At 35.9% G+C, this 18475-nt stretch overlaps 3 protein-coding genes and 1 pseudogene across 4 annotated transcripts; 2 read left to right on the top strand and 2 right to left on the bottom strand.

Moving 5' to 3' along the window:
* Positions 1-2146: 2146 nt before the first annotated feature.
* LOC127946552 (acyl-coenzyme A thioesterase 9, mitochondrial) lies at positions 2147-9406 on the bottom strand. The gene is made up of 16 exons (XM_052543210.1): positions 9271-9406; positions 8938-9026; positions 8124-8150; positions 6396-6441; positions 6115-6285; positions 5460-5497; positions 5063-5146; positions 4878-4981; positions 4721-4794; positions 4565-4632; positions 4364-4475; positions 4189-4279; positions 3984-4069; positions 3809-3896; positions 3566-3716; positions 2147-3492 (listed from the first exon to the last, which is right to left on the bottom strand). The coding sequence occupies exons 1-16, from the start codon at positions 9282-9284 to the stop codon at positions 3431-3433; spliced, it is 1305 nt and encodes a 434-aa protein (XP_052399170.1). The 5' UTR covers positions 9285-9406; the 3' UTR covers positions 2147-3430.
* A 740-nt stretch (positions 9407-10146) lies between these two features.
* LOC127946494 (diamine acetyltransferase 1-like) lies at positions 10147-12110 on the top strand (annotated as a pseudogene).
* A 795-nt stretch (positions 12111-12905) lies between these two features.
* Positions 12906-14043, bottom strand: LOC127945893 (arylamine N-acetyltransferase, pineal gland isozyme NAT-10). The gene has a single exon (XM_052541999.1). It carries the CDS (start codon positions 14041-14043, stop codon positions 13201-13203), a length of 843 nt encoding a protein of 280 aa, XP_052397959.1. The 3' UTR covers positions 12906-13200.
* Positions 13913-18475, top strand: LOC127945894 (ropporin-1-like protein). 2 transcript variants are annotated; one of them, XM_052542000.1, is made up of 6 exons: positions 13913-14061; positions 15213-15349; positions 15435-15558; positions 15648-15809; positions 16659-16834; positions 18257-18475. In XM_052542000.1, exons 2-6 carry the CDS (start codon positions 15219-15221, stop codon positions 18324-18326), a joined length of 663 nt encoding a protein of 220 aa, XP_052397960.1. In that variant the 5' UTR covers positions 13913-14061; positions 15213-15218; the 3' UTR covers positions 18327-18475. The 2 variants fall into 2 exon arrangements, with proteins under 2 accessions (XP_052397960.1, XP_052397962.1); XM_052542002.1 differs by lacking the exon at positions 13913-14061 and adding an exon at positions 14815-14972.

Here is an 18475-nt window from a genome sequence, read left to right as displayed (position 1 = left end):
TACATCACTTCTGTGTTACAAACCTGATAAAGAGATCACCATTTTCTTAGTGTGAATGATATTTAAATTAAGCTGAAACAGCAAAACTTTCTAACCTGAGAAGACAGTAGTAAAGAACAGATTTCTACTAATATATGGTATATATGCAAAATAAGTAGGAAAAACATATTTACTCGCTGTGTTAAAATGATCAAATATAATAAAAACTTCTTGATGTAGTGGCTATCTATCACACTTGAAATTTCACGAGTTTAACACCCGGGGGAAGCAACTATGAGGACAACGCTTGAGATTGCTCACTGATCGTTACGTCACTACAATTTTAAACAGATAAAAGTAGAGCCCGACCGATATATCGGCCGGCCGATATTATCGGCCGATATGAGCTTATTGCATTTAAATCGGCATCGGCGTTTATATACATTCTATCATTATCACTTATAAATATTCTGTAACATCACTTACAGCCACTAATGCATTGCTATATTAGAATCTATATATTAGATTAGCCACGGAGCTAATACCATGTTTATCAGTGGAAGAGTGCGAACGTTAATAAGATGTCAAACTATAACGTTATCGTTTAACTTATTCTAAATATATCTGCAGTGTTTCCCACATAATGACCGGGTAACTGTGGCAGGGGGGCAATGACTAGAAGTTATGTACAGCGTGCCTCGAAAAAACAACAGCTGTTATGTTATTGAATGAATTCATTAAAAATAGGTCATTGCACTTACATCAAATCACGATATTGACGAATATCTGTAAGTATTAAGACGGAATAGTCTGTTTAAATATGAATCCTGCATGTTCTGCGTGTCTCTGTTAATGAATGGTGCAGAAGCGCCTCTTCATTCATTAAACACACGTAAGCGCGCATTAAGCTCGCGGTGAATTCAGCGTCCGCTGTCTCTCTAAATAAGCACGTGAACACATGAACAACATCTCCAGAACTGCTCTGACAGTCACTTCATGAGCATGTGACCGTTTGATTTAAGTAAAAGCAGCATCACATCACACACACAGAACTGTAAATGTACGCCAACCCGTCAAAATAAAAGTCCAGTTAAAGGCTGTTGTTCAGCAGAATGTACAAAAGCCTATCATAGACTCGATTACTAAAATATTCGATATTTACAGCCTTATGTTATTCTAACGCTAATATAGCTTCCTTTTTAGCAGGCCCCTTAAATGCTTGCTATTAACGTGATTGAAGGTGGTTCTTCTCAAAATTGACAGCGGTGTGTTCATGACACTAACGTTAACCATTCAACTTCGAGTAGGTGCGTCAGAAATGATTAACCAGAGGGGACATGTAAATAAATGTGAGCTGAACAAGCGCTTTTTTTATTTTATTTATTTTTATTTTTTACAGATTGTTTCAAAGCAGCTTTAAAGACATAACAGGAAAATGTTGTAATATTGTTAAATAGAAGTAGGTAATAGGTAATACCTATTGGTTGACAAATAAAAAATATATATATTTCTCATTTTTGCCTATGTAGGAGATCCCTGTTTATTATCATTCTAATTCTAATGATGACACGAGTAATGATACATGGTGATATTATTAATACACATGCTTATTCTTTCTCTGTCTCTTTCTGCCCTACAGATGGCTGAAAAAGGTGAATACTGTAGCAGCAAAGTGTCGGACTACTTCTGCAAATACTTTAACTTTAGTATTATAATTTATTTACAGAACACACACAGACTGTTAAAACCAGCTTCAACTGGAAGAAAGTAAAAGTGTTAAATGTTTAAAATCAGACTGTTTTTTTGACCATTAAAAAATATATACTTTTGATGTGCAATTGTTTAGTCATTGAGACTATAATCTAAGGCTTTTTTTTTTTTTACATAATCTCTTCTGGAAAATGGTTTATACAGCCCACATACATAGAACAGGCAGATATTTTGCTATTGAATGTTGTGTAAGTGCAGTATATAGGAAATGGGTCTAATATCCAGTTTATTTTCAAAATCAAAATATCGGCTTATAAATCGGCTCTTTTCGAGTTAATATCGGCATCGGCATCGGCCCCCAAAAATCCATATCGGTCGGGCTCTAAAAAGAATAGTACAAAAATTTTTAAATGGTACATTCACATGAGATGAAAACTCCAGTCATAAGCACCCCGAGTACAATTTTTAGTTTTATTTCACTTTATATGGAGTGGGGGACCTCACAGGTACCACTTTTTAGATCACATGACCAGCACACTTTCGCTCATTGAATAAATAAAGAGAACACAGCTCTGAAATGTGCATTACACATAAGGCAAATGTTAGTCAGATGTAAACAAGCATATTTAATGTTCTGTATTTATAAGAAACAAACAAGAATACTCATACAAACTTAAAATAATACAAGTATTTAGAAAATAAATGATGGTAAACATATTTTGTGAAAAAAGGCATGCATTTGTTGGTCATTCTGCTACAGGTAGTGTGTACATGAAGTGCACTATAAATCTCCCTGAAGCTAATTCCTTTCACATACATTTCTTTTACATGTTAGTGTAAAATCACTGCAGATTAGCATTACGGAAAGGAAGGGTTTGGGAAAATCTATCGTTAAACTAATTGTTGAGCAAATAAGGTAAAATGCACATTCTAAGATGCTGAAAGTATTTTTTGACCTTGCATGCATGTCAGCCTGTTGTTGGGGACTCCCAAAACCAAAATATGAACCTTTCATAACCCATAACAGGGGCACTTTAACTTCTTACAGAGTCCATTCTAGGATCTTACTACCATTTTTTGCAATGTCCAAGGTTGTTTGTTCATTTAAAATATTAATGCAAAAATGGATATTTATATACATGCCAATTTGTCACAATTCTGAAACATATGCAGATATAACAGCAGAACCCGATTCTTATTCATAATGTGCATTCTAGTCAAAATGTGTTAGGTACAGTTTTTGGAGTGTTTGGTGAAGCAGTGCTCTCATAATTTGATCTCAAGTTTCGGATTTCCTTGTTTCCTTTTGAGAATATCAAGGAAGGAAGGAAGGAAGGAAGACTTATTCTTAGAATGTGTGCAAATATGTATATCCTTTTCCAAGTTACCAGTTGTTTCATAAATCACTTTGGCTGCATTCAGATCAGTAACAGTACAACCAAAATCACTTGGTTTAAGAGTTTTGTCATATCTTCTTATGAATGGCATTGTAGTGCAAACAGAACATAGTCTATTAATGACTAAATAGGTTCAATATTAACACAATCAAGATACATAAAAAACACCTTTCACTGCAAAACCATTTCACTAAATGCTCCTCCCCCACTGTAAGCTTAAAATTGTGAAAAATAATGTTTTACATTTACGTCAAATGCAGCAAACAATAAGAAATATAGTGAATATAAAATGAACGGAAATAAAAAAAGAAATGAGAACTTTCATCCTTGCACATCCCAGATGCTCAACCTTGACTCCTCATGGTCTCATCAAAGTGCCTCTTTCCATCCAGATAAAGCATAGACTCTGCAAATGGCAACAATATTAGTTACTGGTAATACCATTAATATACAAAGTATTAATATTGTGAAAATCTGACCTCCATAGCTCTGTGGTACAACAGCTGGGATATCCTTCTCAATGCAAAAAGTGAAGTGAAATACATTTGTGGTGCTGTGTTGTCGGGTCAATGGGTCAAGCACCTCTGTGTGAACCCTGATCTGGATGTGCATCCCTTCTGTGTAACAAACCTGACAGCATAGTATTATCATCAATCTTATTCTGAAGGGATAAAAAAAAATAGCTACAAATTCATGCATTTGATTTTTAACAATTTAGAAACCTGTGAGGACAGCAATAGCAAAGAGCCAATTTCTACTGGTTTTCGAAATATGATGTCATCGACGGCCACCAGTGTTGGTCTGCTACCACTAAAAGATCCAAATACAGCCATGTAGATGAATGAAAAGACTTCTTTACAGTAAATATTCAATAGATAGCAAAGGGGGATCTCTTACACAAATGCACAGGCATTCGCCCAACCAAGTTCATAGGCTTTTCTCATCAAAAAACCACCAAATATCCGGTTAAAGATATTTCTTTCCTGTATAATATAAAGAATAAAGAACGTCAGTGAGTGCTAATGTACTAATGTACTAATGTACTAAATGTACTAATTGAGACAGTCAGTTTCATCGATTAAGTTTTGCAAAAACTACTTACTTGTGGATGGCAAATCTCAAGCCCTTTCATTTTGGCATCTTCCATCCACACGGAGTTAGGTGGTAAAATACGACTCCGAAAGCTGACAGTTCTATTGGAAGAAGGTAAATATTGTTAAGAAATGGGCAAAGGCAAAGGCACAGATTTATAACGGTGTAGTGTTAATAAATCTGACTGTGTGTCTAGAGTGTTGAGGAACAGGTTGTGAATGCGAGTCCTCTCCTCGGCTGTAGGGGCCACTTTCAGAAGAGAGGCTGTGCTCAGCTCCACACGTCTCGTCTTGTTAACTGATCAACATAGAGAGCATCGGTCTTGCTCTAAATGCTTCCAAATGAAGTAGCAATTGTGATTACAGACCAACAAAAGCGCTACTCACTCTCTCCTTGTTGAAAAATGGCCTCTTCCTCTGGACTCTCTAGTTTTAGTGGGTTTATAAAAGCTGCCCTGGAAAAACAGTACATAGCCAGTACACATTTACAGACACAATACAGCAGTCATAGATTCTCGGTCATACCAACAGGTTTAAAGTTACCTTTTGTTTTCAGGATCTCGAGCCACCATTACAAATGTGGCATCTAATACATCAGTGTACGCCCCATCATGATACTGTGAAAATGGCTGGTTTAAGTTCAATGACTCTTTTATGTGCCACATGTAATACATGTTTCATAAACAGACTTTAGGAATACCTGAGACACGTGCATTTTAGCTTCTATTGAGGTTTTGCCAACCCATGTCACATGACCCGTGAACTTAATGTCACAGTCGGGGTAGATTATGTTTTTTCTCATATCTGTGAAGTAATAAAACTAAATTTAATTCATTTAACGACAACAACCCCCCCTAAAACGTCTACTAATTCAAGAAGTAATACCGATCTTGTCCACTAGGGCGGTGACGATAGACAGTGGAGATCTTTTCAGCTCTTTATTCCATGTGTGAGAATAACAGATGAGCACTAAGAGACAAGAATGAAACTGTATGTGAAAAGACGGCTGTGATTGTCTACATCTTCCATTTAAAAAACAACGTTTCTTTATAAGCATCTAATTTCAAAATAAGAACTTTTAACATCCATGAAACCCTTCCATTCCACAAGAGGTTCTTAATCATGGGAAAATGATCTTTAAGATTTTTAAAATGTTCTTTACACTGAGAAAAAATGGTTCTTTTAAAAAATATTCACCGAAAAGTTCTTTGAGGAACATAAAACAAATCTTTAAATGGCATCACTCCTTTTGGAACCTATATTTTTAAGATGCATTTATTACCTGCTAAACTGTCCAAGTCCTCCAAAATCCTTCCAAACCTGTTGAGAAAAATGTATTTAAACAAAAGAAAATGTACTCGGATCAGAATGAATATTCAAAAATGACTGGTTGCGAAGTTTGATATTTCCAAATCCCACTAATTTGAGAACAGACAAGCAACCGGGAATTTATGCTGCAGTTTAGTGCTGCACGATTATGACAAAAATCATAATTGTTGATTATTCCCATGAAACCGTAATTGCGATAATTAATTACGATAGCTTTATACCATTGTCTGAAACAATTGCATGCTATATATTTATATGAAAATAAACAAGCTGAAAACACTCTTCCTGAAAAAAAACCCTGCTTTTCTATAGTATTAAGCCTCAAATGTCAACTATACATTGGATTGGATCCTTCTTTAAATAAATAAAGTTAAAATATGCATGGTATTATGATGTTATACTAAGACTCAAATTAAAACAATGGAAACCCCTTAAGATAACCTGTAGAACGAGAAATAAAAACACATCTTAAGCACTGTAAGTGGACTTTTTTGTAATTGTGCCTTTGAACGATAGATATAGTTTGACATTCATAATTGCAACCACATTTAATAATTTGATTAATTGTGCAGCTCTACTGCAGGAGAGAAGTGGTGGTCTTTTAGCACCTGACACTGTTGTGATAGTTGAGGTATTTCTCTCTCAAGGCAGGCTGGGAACCCAGAGGAAGATGTGCCTCCACTGCACTGTCCTTCATTGTCTTTGCAGGAAGTTCATCTTGACTCTGAGCAAGATACTGGCTTAGTGATGCACGCTCAGCTAATGCTTGCTGATGATCTCTGTACAACAAAATGGAGAGAATGCAATGTTTTATGCTAAGTGGTAACATACTGGTGACATTCTGCAGAAGGGATAACATAATAACACAATTGTAAATACAGTAACATACTTCCAGTTGGTGGACGCTCCAACGATCTCCCGCAGCCTGTTGCGAACTGGGAAAATAAGGAGAAATGGAGCGTTAATGATGTACTGAGATATCACATAATGTATGTACTTAAGAGTAGTGTTGGAATGAAAAGCAAAGCAGCATTTGTATCAACATAATTTAATACAGAGACACAGAAAAAATAGTCAACAGGAACGATGTATTAGAAAGGAACCAAAACTAGTCTGCATGAACAGGCCGCTCACAGGCTGAAGGCATTTGAGGAAAAACACTAGGGGCCCTATTTAAACGATCTGAAACGCATGTGTCAAAGCGTGAAGCGCAAGCATAGACAGTAAAAGAAATGGACACAGCGACCCCATTGGAACTCAATTGAGACAAGTGAATCCCATTTTTAGTGTTTTTTAGCACTTCCGTTTCTGACGCGCAGACTCAAACGAAGCTTGACGACGTCAGCAACCTGTCTGACAGATGTAAATCTTCTAAGTGGCTGTGCGTGCAAACTGCCATCGTTAATCTTGCAGAGACGACGAGTTTGAGCGGGGAGTTCTTTGTCGTGAGTGAGCAGGAGTAAGTATTCTGATTAATTATTTTGTATAGTATTTTAAAATGTAATGCCAGTACGCCAAATTAAGTTAATTGCCTGCGAGCTTCTCCTCCTATCTGTACGGTAATGCAACAGAGAGACGAGTGGTTATGACGCAATCGTTAGCCTATTTTTTACAAAAACTGTTTATACGGGGCCATAATGTAACATAGAAGGTAATGGAGTCTTTAAACGCCTCAGATGTAGGTTATTCGCTGTCAAAGTGACGCCAAAATGAATGGGAGTCAATGGGAATGCTAACGCAAGTGAAGTTCTGCTAAAAGATGGCAGCCCCCACCCAACTTCAACTTCCGGTCGAGTTCCTTGCCCCCTGAGCGCAAGTAACTTTGTGGGCGGGTCTCGGCACTGTTGCTATTTTCCCGGCGGGATAAATGACTCTTGCGCCCGGTGCAAATCTAAAATGGGTTGGTCTGAAGTAGCTTCATTATTCATAGGTGTGGTTTGGGCATAACGTGAAATAAACCAATCAGAGTGTCACCCAACATTCCCTTTAAAAGCAAGTGCGCAAGCTCCATTATGGATTGCTATTATTATAGCGTATTTACCAGGCGCACGCCAGGAGCGGTTCACAGCCGAGGAGACTGATGTTCTTGTAAGAGCAGTGAAAGACAGAGAAGTTGTGTTGTATGGGGATGGGAGAAACCCACCCAAAATAGCGTCATGATTTCATCTCAAAATAGCGTCATCTCATGTGTTAATATTTTTTTGATTTATGATTTGCAAAAATAACTGTTGCATCTGTGTAGATTACATGAGCAAAGTGTATGCGCGTTGTGCACGCTATACATTATGGTCAAGCATGCGCCCCTAAAATAGCATAATGAACAACGCGCAACGCACCACTGACTTTAGACTAGGTTTTTTCTGGTCAGTGGCGCAATTGTTTAATGGAACAGCAAAATAGCACCAGGGATTGTTTGCGCCGGAACACGCTTTGCGCGGGTGCAAAATAGGAATGACACATGCGTCGGTGTACAAAGTCAATTGCGCTGGGTGCAAGATAGGGCTCTAGATGTGAAAGTACAAAGAACTTCATGCACATAAACCATGAAATAACAGCAGGACAGTGTTTATGAAGACAAATAAGAATATCAAAGAGAGTAAATGTTCTTATATTTTACCATTGCTCACAAGTAAAAATGTGTTTCCTGTGGGGACAGAAAAAAAGGTCAGGACTTGGAACACACACTGATAGAAAATTATTATAGGCTAATGATTACAGTGTAAAAAAAAAAAATATATATATATATATATATATATATATATATATATATATATATATACAGTACAGACCAAATTGTAGATTCACACTGAAGGCATCAAGGGCTATTTGACCAAGAAGGAGAGTGATGGGGTGCTGCGCCAGATGACCTGGCCTCCACAGTCACCGGACCTGAACCCAATCCAGATGGTTTAGGGGTGAGCTGGACCGCAGACAGAAGGCAAAAGGGCCAACAAGTGCTAAGCATCTCTCGGGGAACTCCTTCAAGACTGCTGGAAGACCATTTCAGGTGACTACCTCTTGAAGCTCATCAAGAGAATGCCAAGAGTGTGCAAAGCAGTAATCAAAGCAAAAGCTGGCTACTTTGAAGAACCTACAATATGACATATTTTCAGTTGTTTCACACTTTTTTGTTATGTTTATAATTCCATATATAATTCCACGTGTTAATTCATAGTTTTGATGCCTTCAGTGTGAATCTACAATTTTCATAGTCATGAAAATAAAGAAAACTCTTTGAATGAGAAGGTGTGTCCAAACGTTTGGTCTATACTGCATATATCTATCTATCTATCTATCTATCTATCTATATATATATATATATATATATATATATATATATATATATATATATATATATATATATATTTCATTGCCTTACACTGACTATATTAAAACATCTTTATTTTTATTATTATTATTTTTATAATTACCATCAGCCATATCTGGTGCTTTCCCTTGGCGGCACATTTGACTCGTGGAAAGCCCTCTGCACATTATCAACGATGCAGACTTCAGGACCCTTTACATAAAGCAAAGACATGGGAGAAAGAGCTTACTGGAAAACTTTACTTCACAAAACTGCTAATAGTAAAATCGCAAAATTATGGAACTCTTAACTAAATAAACTGTATATAAAAAAAGGTCCTATTGAGAGACCAGGCTGGTCTGGAAACCCTCATGCATCACCATAGACTGTATAAAAACAGTGCATGACTCACAAATGATGAGTTCACAACAAATGCGTGAAAGACTGTAAAACTCACCGCGCAGAAAACATCTTCCTTGTTCTTGGCTCACCACTTTATTGTATAATACAAATGATTTCGTGAGACATACAACAAATCGCTTCTACAGGACAGATTTCTAAACTGACAGTGATTCTCACTTCCTGGAAGGCGCGGCTAGTGTACCGTACTAACCGTTTTAAAGGCGCACATAAAATATTATTTACTCACTAACAGGCTAACTTCTACTGTAATTACGGCCGTTATGTTTTGATAGCGAGTCATAAAAATGCTAAAATGTGGTCTTCAAAAAGAGATTTACACGTCTTTTACATTATTTGGAAGGAAATGTCCTTCAAACGAACAAACGTTATGTAGTAAATATATACATTCCTACAGTGTTTTGATCCTACTGATATGACAAAATATTAAAGGTCCCATGAGTCATGACATTATTATTTTCTTTTTTTTAAATGCTTTTTTAATGTTTCCTTAGTTGTACTTACATTGTTAGTATGATTTTTACATTTAAAATTTAGAAATAAAAAGCATTTTTACATCCCTCTGGTTTGAATGCTCTGTTTGAAGGGGCGTGTCTGCTGAGACTTCAGAGTTAATGATAACTGTTGTGATTGGCTGACATCTTTACATTCGAAATGCAAATTCGAAACTTTGAGGTTACGCACTAGCATGAGCCAAAAATAATGGTGTGTAGTCATAGACATATAAATAATTATTTATATGTCTATGTGTGTAGTAGCCTTAATTGACTGCTATTGGTCAACAATCTGAGAAAACGTTATTACGGTAAACAGCGGAGTGTAATATTCTGGGAAGAAATATGAAGAAACACCTTTTGCTTCTCTTCACACATAGAGGACTAGTGAGAAAAGGGAAAAAGAGTAAAAGAAGAAAATGGCCGATTTTAATTTGCGTAAAGCGGAGCCTAAAGACGTGCCTGACATATTGCGACTCATTTAGGTAGATTTCACCCTGGTTTGCTTATGGTAGCCAGAATGTGCTTTCGAAACTTTTAAACTTTTATTTTGTATTATGACCCATGTTATTATTTTAAAAGTTAATGTCACCTATTATGATTTTTATAATGATGTTAAATTATTTCAAAAGGTTTCATGACATTGATAAGAGTATCCAAATATGACATAAAGAGCATAGGCCCATCGCCTACAGAACTTGACGTTCAAACAGGGCTGGACGATATGGCCAAAATTCATATCACAAAGTATTTCTTAATCTCGGTCAATACGATAAAATTCTTATATCGATATCAACACTATTTATCTGATATAGAAATATTTTGTTACATTATAAATGCCTCTGTTATCACTTTTGATACATTTTAAGCATCCTTGGTAAATAAAAGGATTAATTTCTATTACACTGAAGACTGGAGTAATGATGCTGAAAATTTTGCTTTGATTACAAGAATAAATTACATTTGAAAATCTATTCAAATACAGTAGAAAGCAATTTTAAGTAGTAAAAAAATATTTCTAAATGTTACTGTTTTTGCTGTACTTTGGATCAGATAATTGCAGGCTTGGTGAGCAGAAGAGAATTCTAAAAAAAAAAAAAAAAAAAAGTGATTCAGCCAGAAAAAAATAAAATAAAAAGTGGGGAAAAAAAATGTAACAACAACAAAAATATTGGAAATATTGCTGGAGAGGGGCTTATTGAAAATGCAAATTAATTCTCTGCCAGCAGTAGGTGCTTTTAGAGTGATAAAACTGTCATTAATTAAATCAACTCTGCTCATGAACTGTACTTTATCAGACAGAAATGAAAACGTCTGCGAAACTTTTCTGAAGACAGCCGGTACATTCATATAAAACACCCGTGTCCTGGTATGACTGTGCAGTGCTCATGTTTATTCAGCGAAGTCAAACGCCACAAATAAATCAATGTGTGGGAGACACTAGTAATGTATATGGAAATATCGGAAATGTGTTTAAAAATCCCTATGTTCAAACAAGTTGAAGTTCAAACAGCATCTTTTTTTTCTACCTTTTGAAGGAACTCGCCAAGTATGAAGAAATGGAAGATCAAGTTATATTAACTGAGAAAGATGAAATTACATAATATATAAAATGTTAAATTTGCCTGCCCTGGAGTGAAAGCAAAAGTTCAGTGTTTAGATCTGATAGAGGACGGATTCAGAGACCAAATATTAAAGACAGAGATGATCTTTGTTTTTACTTTGATGCACAAGCATGTAGTGTAATTGTGTAAGAAAGCCGTGTTCACTTATAGGTTATTCTGTGATTGGATTTGCCATGTTCTATTTCACTTATCTGACCCTTGGATTGGCAAACTGCTGTACCTTGAAGATTTTTATGTAATGAAAGATTACAGAGGTAAGGTTGTGTTATTAAGGTGAATTTTATGAAACTAGGTGTTACCTAAATTCCCTTAACCAGTTTAATGCTTCACAGGTTTTGGAATTGGATCTGAAATCCTGAAAACCCTCAGTGCGGTAAGTCATCCTGTTTACATTTGTTGTATGTGCAGTTAGCATCATTAAAGACAAACATGGATACAAAACTGGGTTATTCCTGACACAAAATTAGTATAAGCAAGTAGTTTCAAACTCAAAATACTAGACCACAGAAATGTGTTTTATGTTGTCTTTAAATGATTTTATGCATTACACATCTAGATGCAACCATAAACAGTTCTGTTTCCACCTGCAGACAGCGGTGAAGAATCGGTGCAGCAGTATGCATTTCATTGTGGAGTCCAACAAAGCATCCATTGACTTTTACAAGCGTCATGGGGCTTCAGACCTTTCGCTGCAGGACGGATGGTGACTTTTCAGGATCGATAAGGATAGTCTCCTGAAAATGTTTACTCAAGAGTGAGCTGTCCCAAAGCGCAGTGTTCAGGGAGGGACTAGGGATGACTCACGTCACAACCATTTGTTAGTTTAAATAATATTTTAATCCTTAATTAAAATCCTTTTAAGGTATAGCTCTCTTTTACAGGCTGCTCCAAATGCTTACCGCTGTAGTGTACATTTATGTGCAGAAGTAAAATTATACTGTGCTGGTAAAACTTACTATCTCATTCATGTATGTATGTATGTATGTATATATATATATATATATATTAGGGATGCACGATATTGGATTTTGGCCGATATTCGATATGCCGATATTTTCAAAATAATTTTGGCCGATGCCGATACCGATATATATATACAAATATATACTGATATATTTAAACTTTAATTTTACTGAAGAGAAGTCCATGTATCTCTTCTGTACTGATTCTACCATAAATTTATTATTTTACAAATGTAGACAGACATTCACATCTGAAAAACAGGTCAATTATTTCACTTGGAGAATATCGGTTTGGCTCATCGGCAGAAATATTCATATCGGCCGATACCGATAATGGTCATTTTAAGCTTTTATCGGCCGATACCGATATTGTGCCGATATTATCGTGCATCCCTAATATATATATATATATATATATATATATATATATATATATATATATATATATATATATATATATATATACATATACACACACACACACACACACACACACACTAATAGTACATAGAGGATACGAAAATACCACTGGAACAATGAAGCTCACAACTTCACTGGGATTGAATGCATTTTCTTAACACATCAACAAAATTTCAGTAACTTCATTTTAATTCAAAATGTTATTACTTTATTAACACAAATACATAATTTGTCTGACGCTTAAAGATAAATGTACTTAAAATAATTTTACTAATTGGAAAAGGCACTTCAAAGCTAACAGCTTAATCTGCATAGACCTATAAATACAATTCATGGCCTGAGTAATTGCTTACAAGTATTAGAGTACAAAGTAATTTAATTTGTAATTTAATATTTCTTCCTTGTGTGTTTAATGGAGAGAACAAAAATAGATATACTTAAAAATCAAGAGGGACCTAACAAACAATCAATAAGTAACTGGTGGTGGTACAATCTCAACATCTTTTGGAGTGAGTGGAGAATGAAGAACAATTCCAAACTTTTCTCTCAACAACTCTGTGATTTCTCCATCTGAAAGCTCTGTAGTGGTTTTTGTAGCTTGCTGTCCCTCAACTGAGGACAGACTGGTTATAATCAACCTGTGGCCCATGATTGTGATTCTTCCAGTGGGCAGTAAGAGTGAACAGAGAGACTTGCAGAAGAAAATCGAGCTGGCAGAACTCTGATGGTAACCACACATGGTTCTGAAGTCATCTCTTTCACGTGGCTCCAGAGTGAATTTGTACAGTTCCGTCCAACATTCTTCTCCAACCACTTCAGTCACAGATTTCATTTCCATGAAAATGAAGTTTCCCTGAGATCTGAGGCGATACACTCCGTGGCTCTGGACTTGAGGACTGTCGGTCTCAAGAGAGAGGGGGAGCTGGAATCCGGATCCAAACCCTACATCACAGAGCCATCTGTGTCCATCCAGCTTGACCATCATGATGAAGTGGTCGAACGGAGGTCCGTAAGCACCGGTGAACTGATTCCTGACCTGTGCGGAGAGAACAGTCACGTCGAAGCCCATCTGAGACAGGAGCCACGAGAAGAGCCCATTATTCTCATAGCAGAATCCTCCACGGCGCATGACGACGATTTTTTCATATAAAAGTGGCAACTCGAGCCTGACCCGCTCTCCGATATGAATGGTGAGATTCTCAAAGGGAACTGTCATTAAGTGATTCAGGTGAACGTATCGCAACGTCTCCAGTGTCGGAGGACATGGTCCCGAACAGCCGATACGTGCCAAATACTTTTCAACATCCATGTTTTGCAAAGACCTCAGGTATGTAACGTTAGTTAAGCTAAGAAAACTGTACCCTGCTGACCACAGCTACCAAGAGCAAGCAACATAAGCTACCTTTAAACAAGTTTTCACTTTGCATAGGCTGTAATCTGGGCTGTACTTTCTCGGAAGTCCAGTTGTCTCATAAAAAATGTATAAGGACATGAAACTTTCTCATCAATCCTTCCATAACAGTTTGCTATGTTTGTAGAAGACGGTTAAAATTATATTGCAAATATAATAAATGAAAGAAAAGTTGATTTTAAACCAATGTAGACGTTAACAGAACAGTTCCGCTTTGAGGTGTTGCCAGATATCACGAGAAAACAACTCAGTTAAAACAAAACAACCAAAATAAGCGATTGTTTTGGAAATATTAAATAAAACGATAATGATGTGAGGCTAAACCCATTCAAAATGATAGTTGTTTTTCTTACACAAAATATTAACAATTTTAATTAACATTAATAATTTTTCATACAGTCTGCATAGATTAAAACATTTCTTAAGCAAAAGCGTCAGATTAGCGCATCATTGGACGAGAAGACAATCAATATTAAAACAAAGCCCTTTTATTTATTTATTATAATTATTAATTAAATAATTCACATTTATACGCGAAAAAAACTAACAAGCGAATTAAAATCAATGGACATGGCAACAAAAAGCGCCGGTTTACGCCCTCTTTGCTGGCATTGGCCAATCAGATCTCGGAGGACTTTTTGGTTTCTATGCGATGCTTATAAATAAACCGTTGCTATGAAAAACAAATAGGTGCAACTCGCTGCTGTCTAATAAGATGAAAAAATAGTTCATATTATACTATAGTATACATAAATTACAAATTTATATTACCATATTTGCAAAGAAGGACTTCATTACAACTCCGTGTTTAAGATAACCTTAAAACGGTAGGTTCTTTTGTGTGTTTAGATTAAATGGTATTTAGCCCAACATAAAAGCAAGCCTGTGCTGTAGTAGCAAATTTAAAGTTACACGATTTTTAGTCATGTATTAGTGTGTAGCTCTGGAAAAGATGCTGACTGAGCCATTTTTCGTAATGCATGTATTAGATGATATTCTGACTTCCCAATGTCCCTTTGGTGCTCTTTTGTGTTCAGCTTCTCTCTGTCATTCTTTTAAAATACAAGCAAGTGATGCCTCCTCCTGAGACGATGTACTGCGCCCAGCAGATCAACATCCCTCCAGAGCTGCCAGATATTTTAAAGCAGTTCACTAAAGCTGCAATCAAGACACAGCCACATGATGTGCTGCAATGGGCAGCTGAGTAAGTGTTGCTTTTTGAAGAAGCGTGGCATATAATAAAATATAATAAAGATAAATAACAACAATAAAACTTCTTTCTCTTTCAGCTATTTTTCAGCATTATCAAAAGGTCAGGACCTACCAGTCAATGAGAGGCTGGAAATGCCAGTGGCAACTCAGAAAACAGACACAGGGCTTACACCAGGCCTTCTAAAGATCCTTCATCAACAGGTGTGAGCCACTGTACCTCTCTTGTATGTTTACACACAGAACAGCACAGATATATTTGTGAATATGAATGACTTTTCTCTCACCTGTAGTTCGCACCAAAAGAAACGATTACAAAAGAGGAGCTTCTTCAGAAGTGGAAAGGCCTGTGCTTACCTATTGAACAGCTCGACACAATCCTAGCTCTTGGCAGCTTCAGTGAAAATATCAACTGGATGCAGTTTTTTGCTTTAGGATGCAGTGCTTTGGGTGGGGTGAGTGGCTGTGTATTTAACAGTACATTAAATGAATTATTCATCCAGAAAAGTAGAATTTGTTGGAAATGAACTGGATTAACCATCCAATGTAGAAGAGTTTGTTTCCTAATCGGACGAGGAATTTAGGATTACATCACTTGCTCCCGAATAGATCCTCTGCAGTGAATGGGCGCCGTCAGAATTAGAGTTCAAACAGCTGAAAAAAACATTACAGTAATGCATTAGTATTCTGGGGGACTCCAGTGGGACTAAGCCATTTAAACCATAATTTATGGCAAAAACATGAGTTTATAATCCATAATTATGGAGTTATGGAATCAACGGTTTGAGGTTAAAATGCCTTAAGGATGGATTTGTATATTTAAGACATTAAATGATGGACTTTAGCCATGTTGGTTACTTATTTAGTATCAGCTTTCTCATTCTGATGGCACCCATTCACTGCAGAGGATCCACGGGTGTGCAAGTGATGTAATGCTAAATCGATCCAAATCTGTTATGATGAAAAACAAACTCATCAAAATATTGGATGGCCTAAAGGGGTGAGGAAATGTTCAGTATATATATATATATATATATATATATATATATATATATATATATATACATTTTGGGGCGAACTATTTCTTTAATTATATTGTGTGAGTTGGCTTTATTTGAGATGTTACAAATGTAATTCTACTAACTGGCTCTAGATGGCAGTGTTGGATTTTAAATCGTTTCCAATTTCAAGGTGTTGGATAAGAACTTAAGATTCACAAAGACAATGATACACACAATTATAGGGGCAATTCGTTCAAAGTTTGCAATGTTTTGAAAAAATGTACTGTTTTACTGTTCCCACAGACCATCACAAGTGCTTTGAAACATGCATGTGAAATACTCACAGAGGACCCCCAGAGTGGTGCAGCCCAGATTCCTTTTGACACGTTTCAGAGTCTGTACACATACTTGGCCCATCTGGATGGAGAAATTCCTAAAGAACAGATTGATAGCTTCTTGCATAGTTTAGAGGAGTATGCGTGAGTACACACACACACACACACCCCTACACACACACACAGATGCATTCAGTTTAACTTACCGTAAAACACTGTCTTAAAGTTACTTTAAAGTATTACTTTTAATGCTACTAGTTTAATGGCCCTGGAAAAACTCACACAATAAATGGTATGATCGTAGGTGCCAATATGTGTAAGACGCAGTCAAAATGAGCAATAGGAGGCTTTATTGAACGAATTAGACACATTTTTGAAGGTGACAATTTATTTTCTGTTTTACCTTTGTTGCCAAAGAGGTCTTTTAGGAGGAAAGGTGAAAAGGAATAAAATTAATTGCCTTGACATTGCTCCTTGAGGCACCTTCAAGACGTTTTTGTTAGAATTTGAAAATGAATTTGAATGTCAAAATATAAAGCTGCCGGTTGTTTCTTTCTTAGAACCGAAAAAAATCTGCACCATTATTTTCTTTAAACTTTATACTATTCAGTCTATAACTGCAGAAACAATACCAGAAATTATCATTGCACTAGTCAGAATCTGTGTTTTGTGGGTGGTTTTGTTGTTATACTTTACCAGCACACCAACAGCAAGCAACTTTATAAGTTGCATTCAAAGAAACATGATTTTATTCCCTGTATTCTATTTTAGCTAAATATTTTTAACTATTTAATCTTGATAGTTTAATAGACTTTATGACGTTATAAATCAACCATCAACCTCTTTGTAATTTTTAAGTACAAACATTTTTTAGTCTTATTTAATTCAATGCAGACAATACATTAGTAGGTGCTTTGTACATATAAAAAAAATGGACATGGACTGTCCCAAGTATGAAAAATGGCTAAATTAAAATGTCCATAATATAATTAGATAATTTCTTAAAAATGTTATTTAATGGCATAGTTAATCCAAAAATGAAAATGTATTCAAATATAAAAAAAATAAAAGATGCTTTTAACTGTATCAAAACACAGTTGATTTTTCAAAAGATCATATTTTGTGTTTAACAGAAGAAAGAAAGTCACACAGGTTTGGAATGACGAATATGAGGAATAAAAATTTTTTTGGGTACATTGCCCCTTTAAGTTTTAGAAAAACGGATGTCACCATAACAACAGGTAAACAGAGACGTTTTTTTCTGCTGCTTTGCATGTGTTATTTATTTAACTCTCAACAAACACAGACGCAAAGTAAAAGTTACATGAAGAAGCTCAGATCATCAAGGTGATGAGACAGCTAAAATTTCAACTCCAATCACCATGTGTTTTAGAAAAAGGATAAGTCTAAAGCAACTGAAAGTAAAAGAGAATTGAAAAGAGGATGTTAGTAAACGATTAAAAAGCAAGTAAACTTGGATGCAGCAATCTCCTGTCATGATGAAAAAATAGATTACACATCTCATTGTAGACATTTAATTGGAAACTTTGTTTTTCCTGCTTTCAGAGAATGCCAAGGAGGAATGGTGCAACCGTCAAATTTGACAAGCCTCCGTAGTGCTGAGAAACCTGAGTAAAATCCAGTACAAATGGTCCTCAGGTGGTGATATCTCACAACACGCTTGAAAACTATTGTTCCTAGTTACTGTGTCTTGTGTTTGCCCTCTTTATCCTGTATATTATGAAGGGAATTGATTATTTCATCCAAATAAATCCTTGAATCTCA

The sequence above is a fragment of the Carassius gibelio genome, chromosome A24, assembly GCF_023724105.1.
Source record: "Carassius gibelio isolate Cgi1373 ecotype wild population from Czech Republic chromosome A24, carGib1.2-hapl.c, whole genome shotgun sequence".
Taxonomy (NCBI): Eukaryota; Metazoa; Chordata; class Actinopteri; order Cypriniformes; family Cyprinidae; genus Carassius; species Carassius gibelio.
Note: the sequence above shows the minus strand (reverse complement) of the source record. Positions and strands in the feature narration are given on the sequence as shown.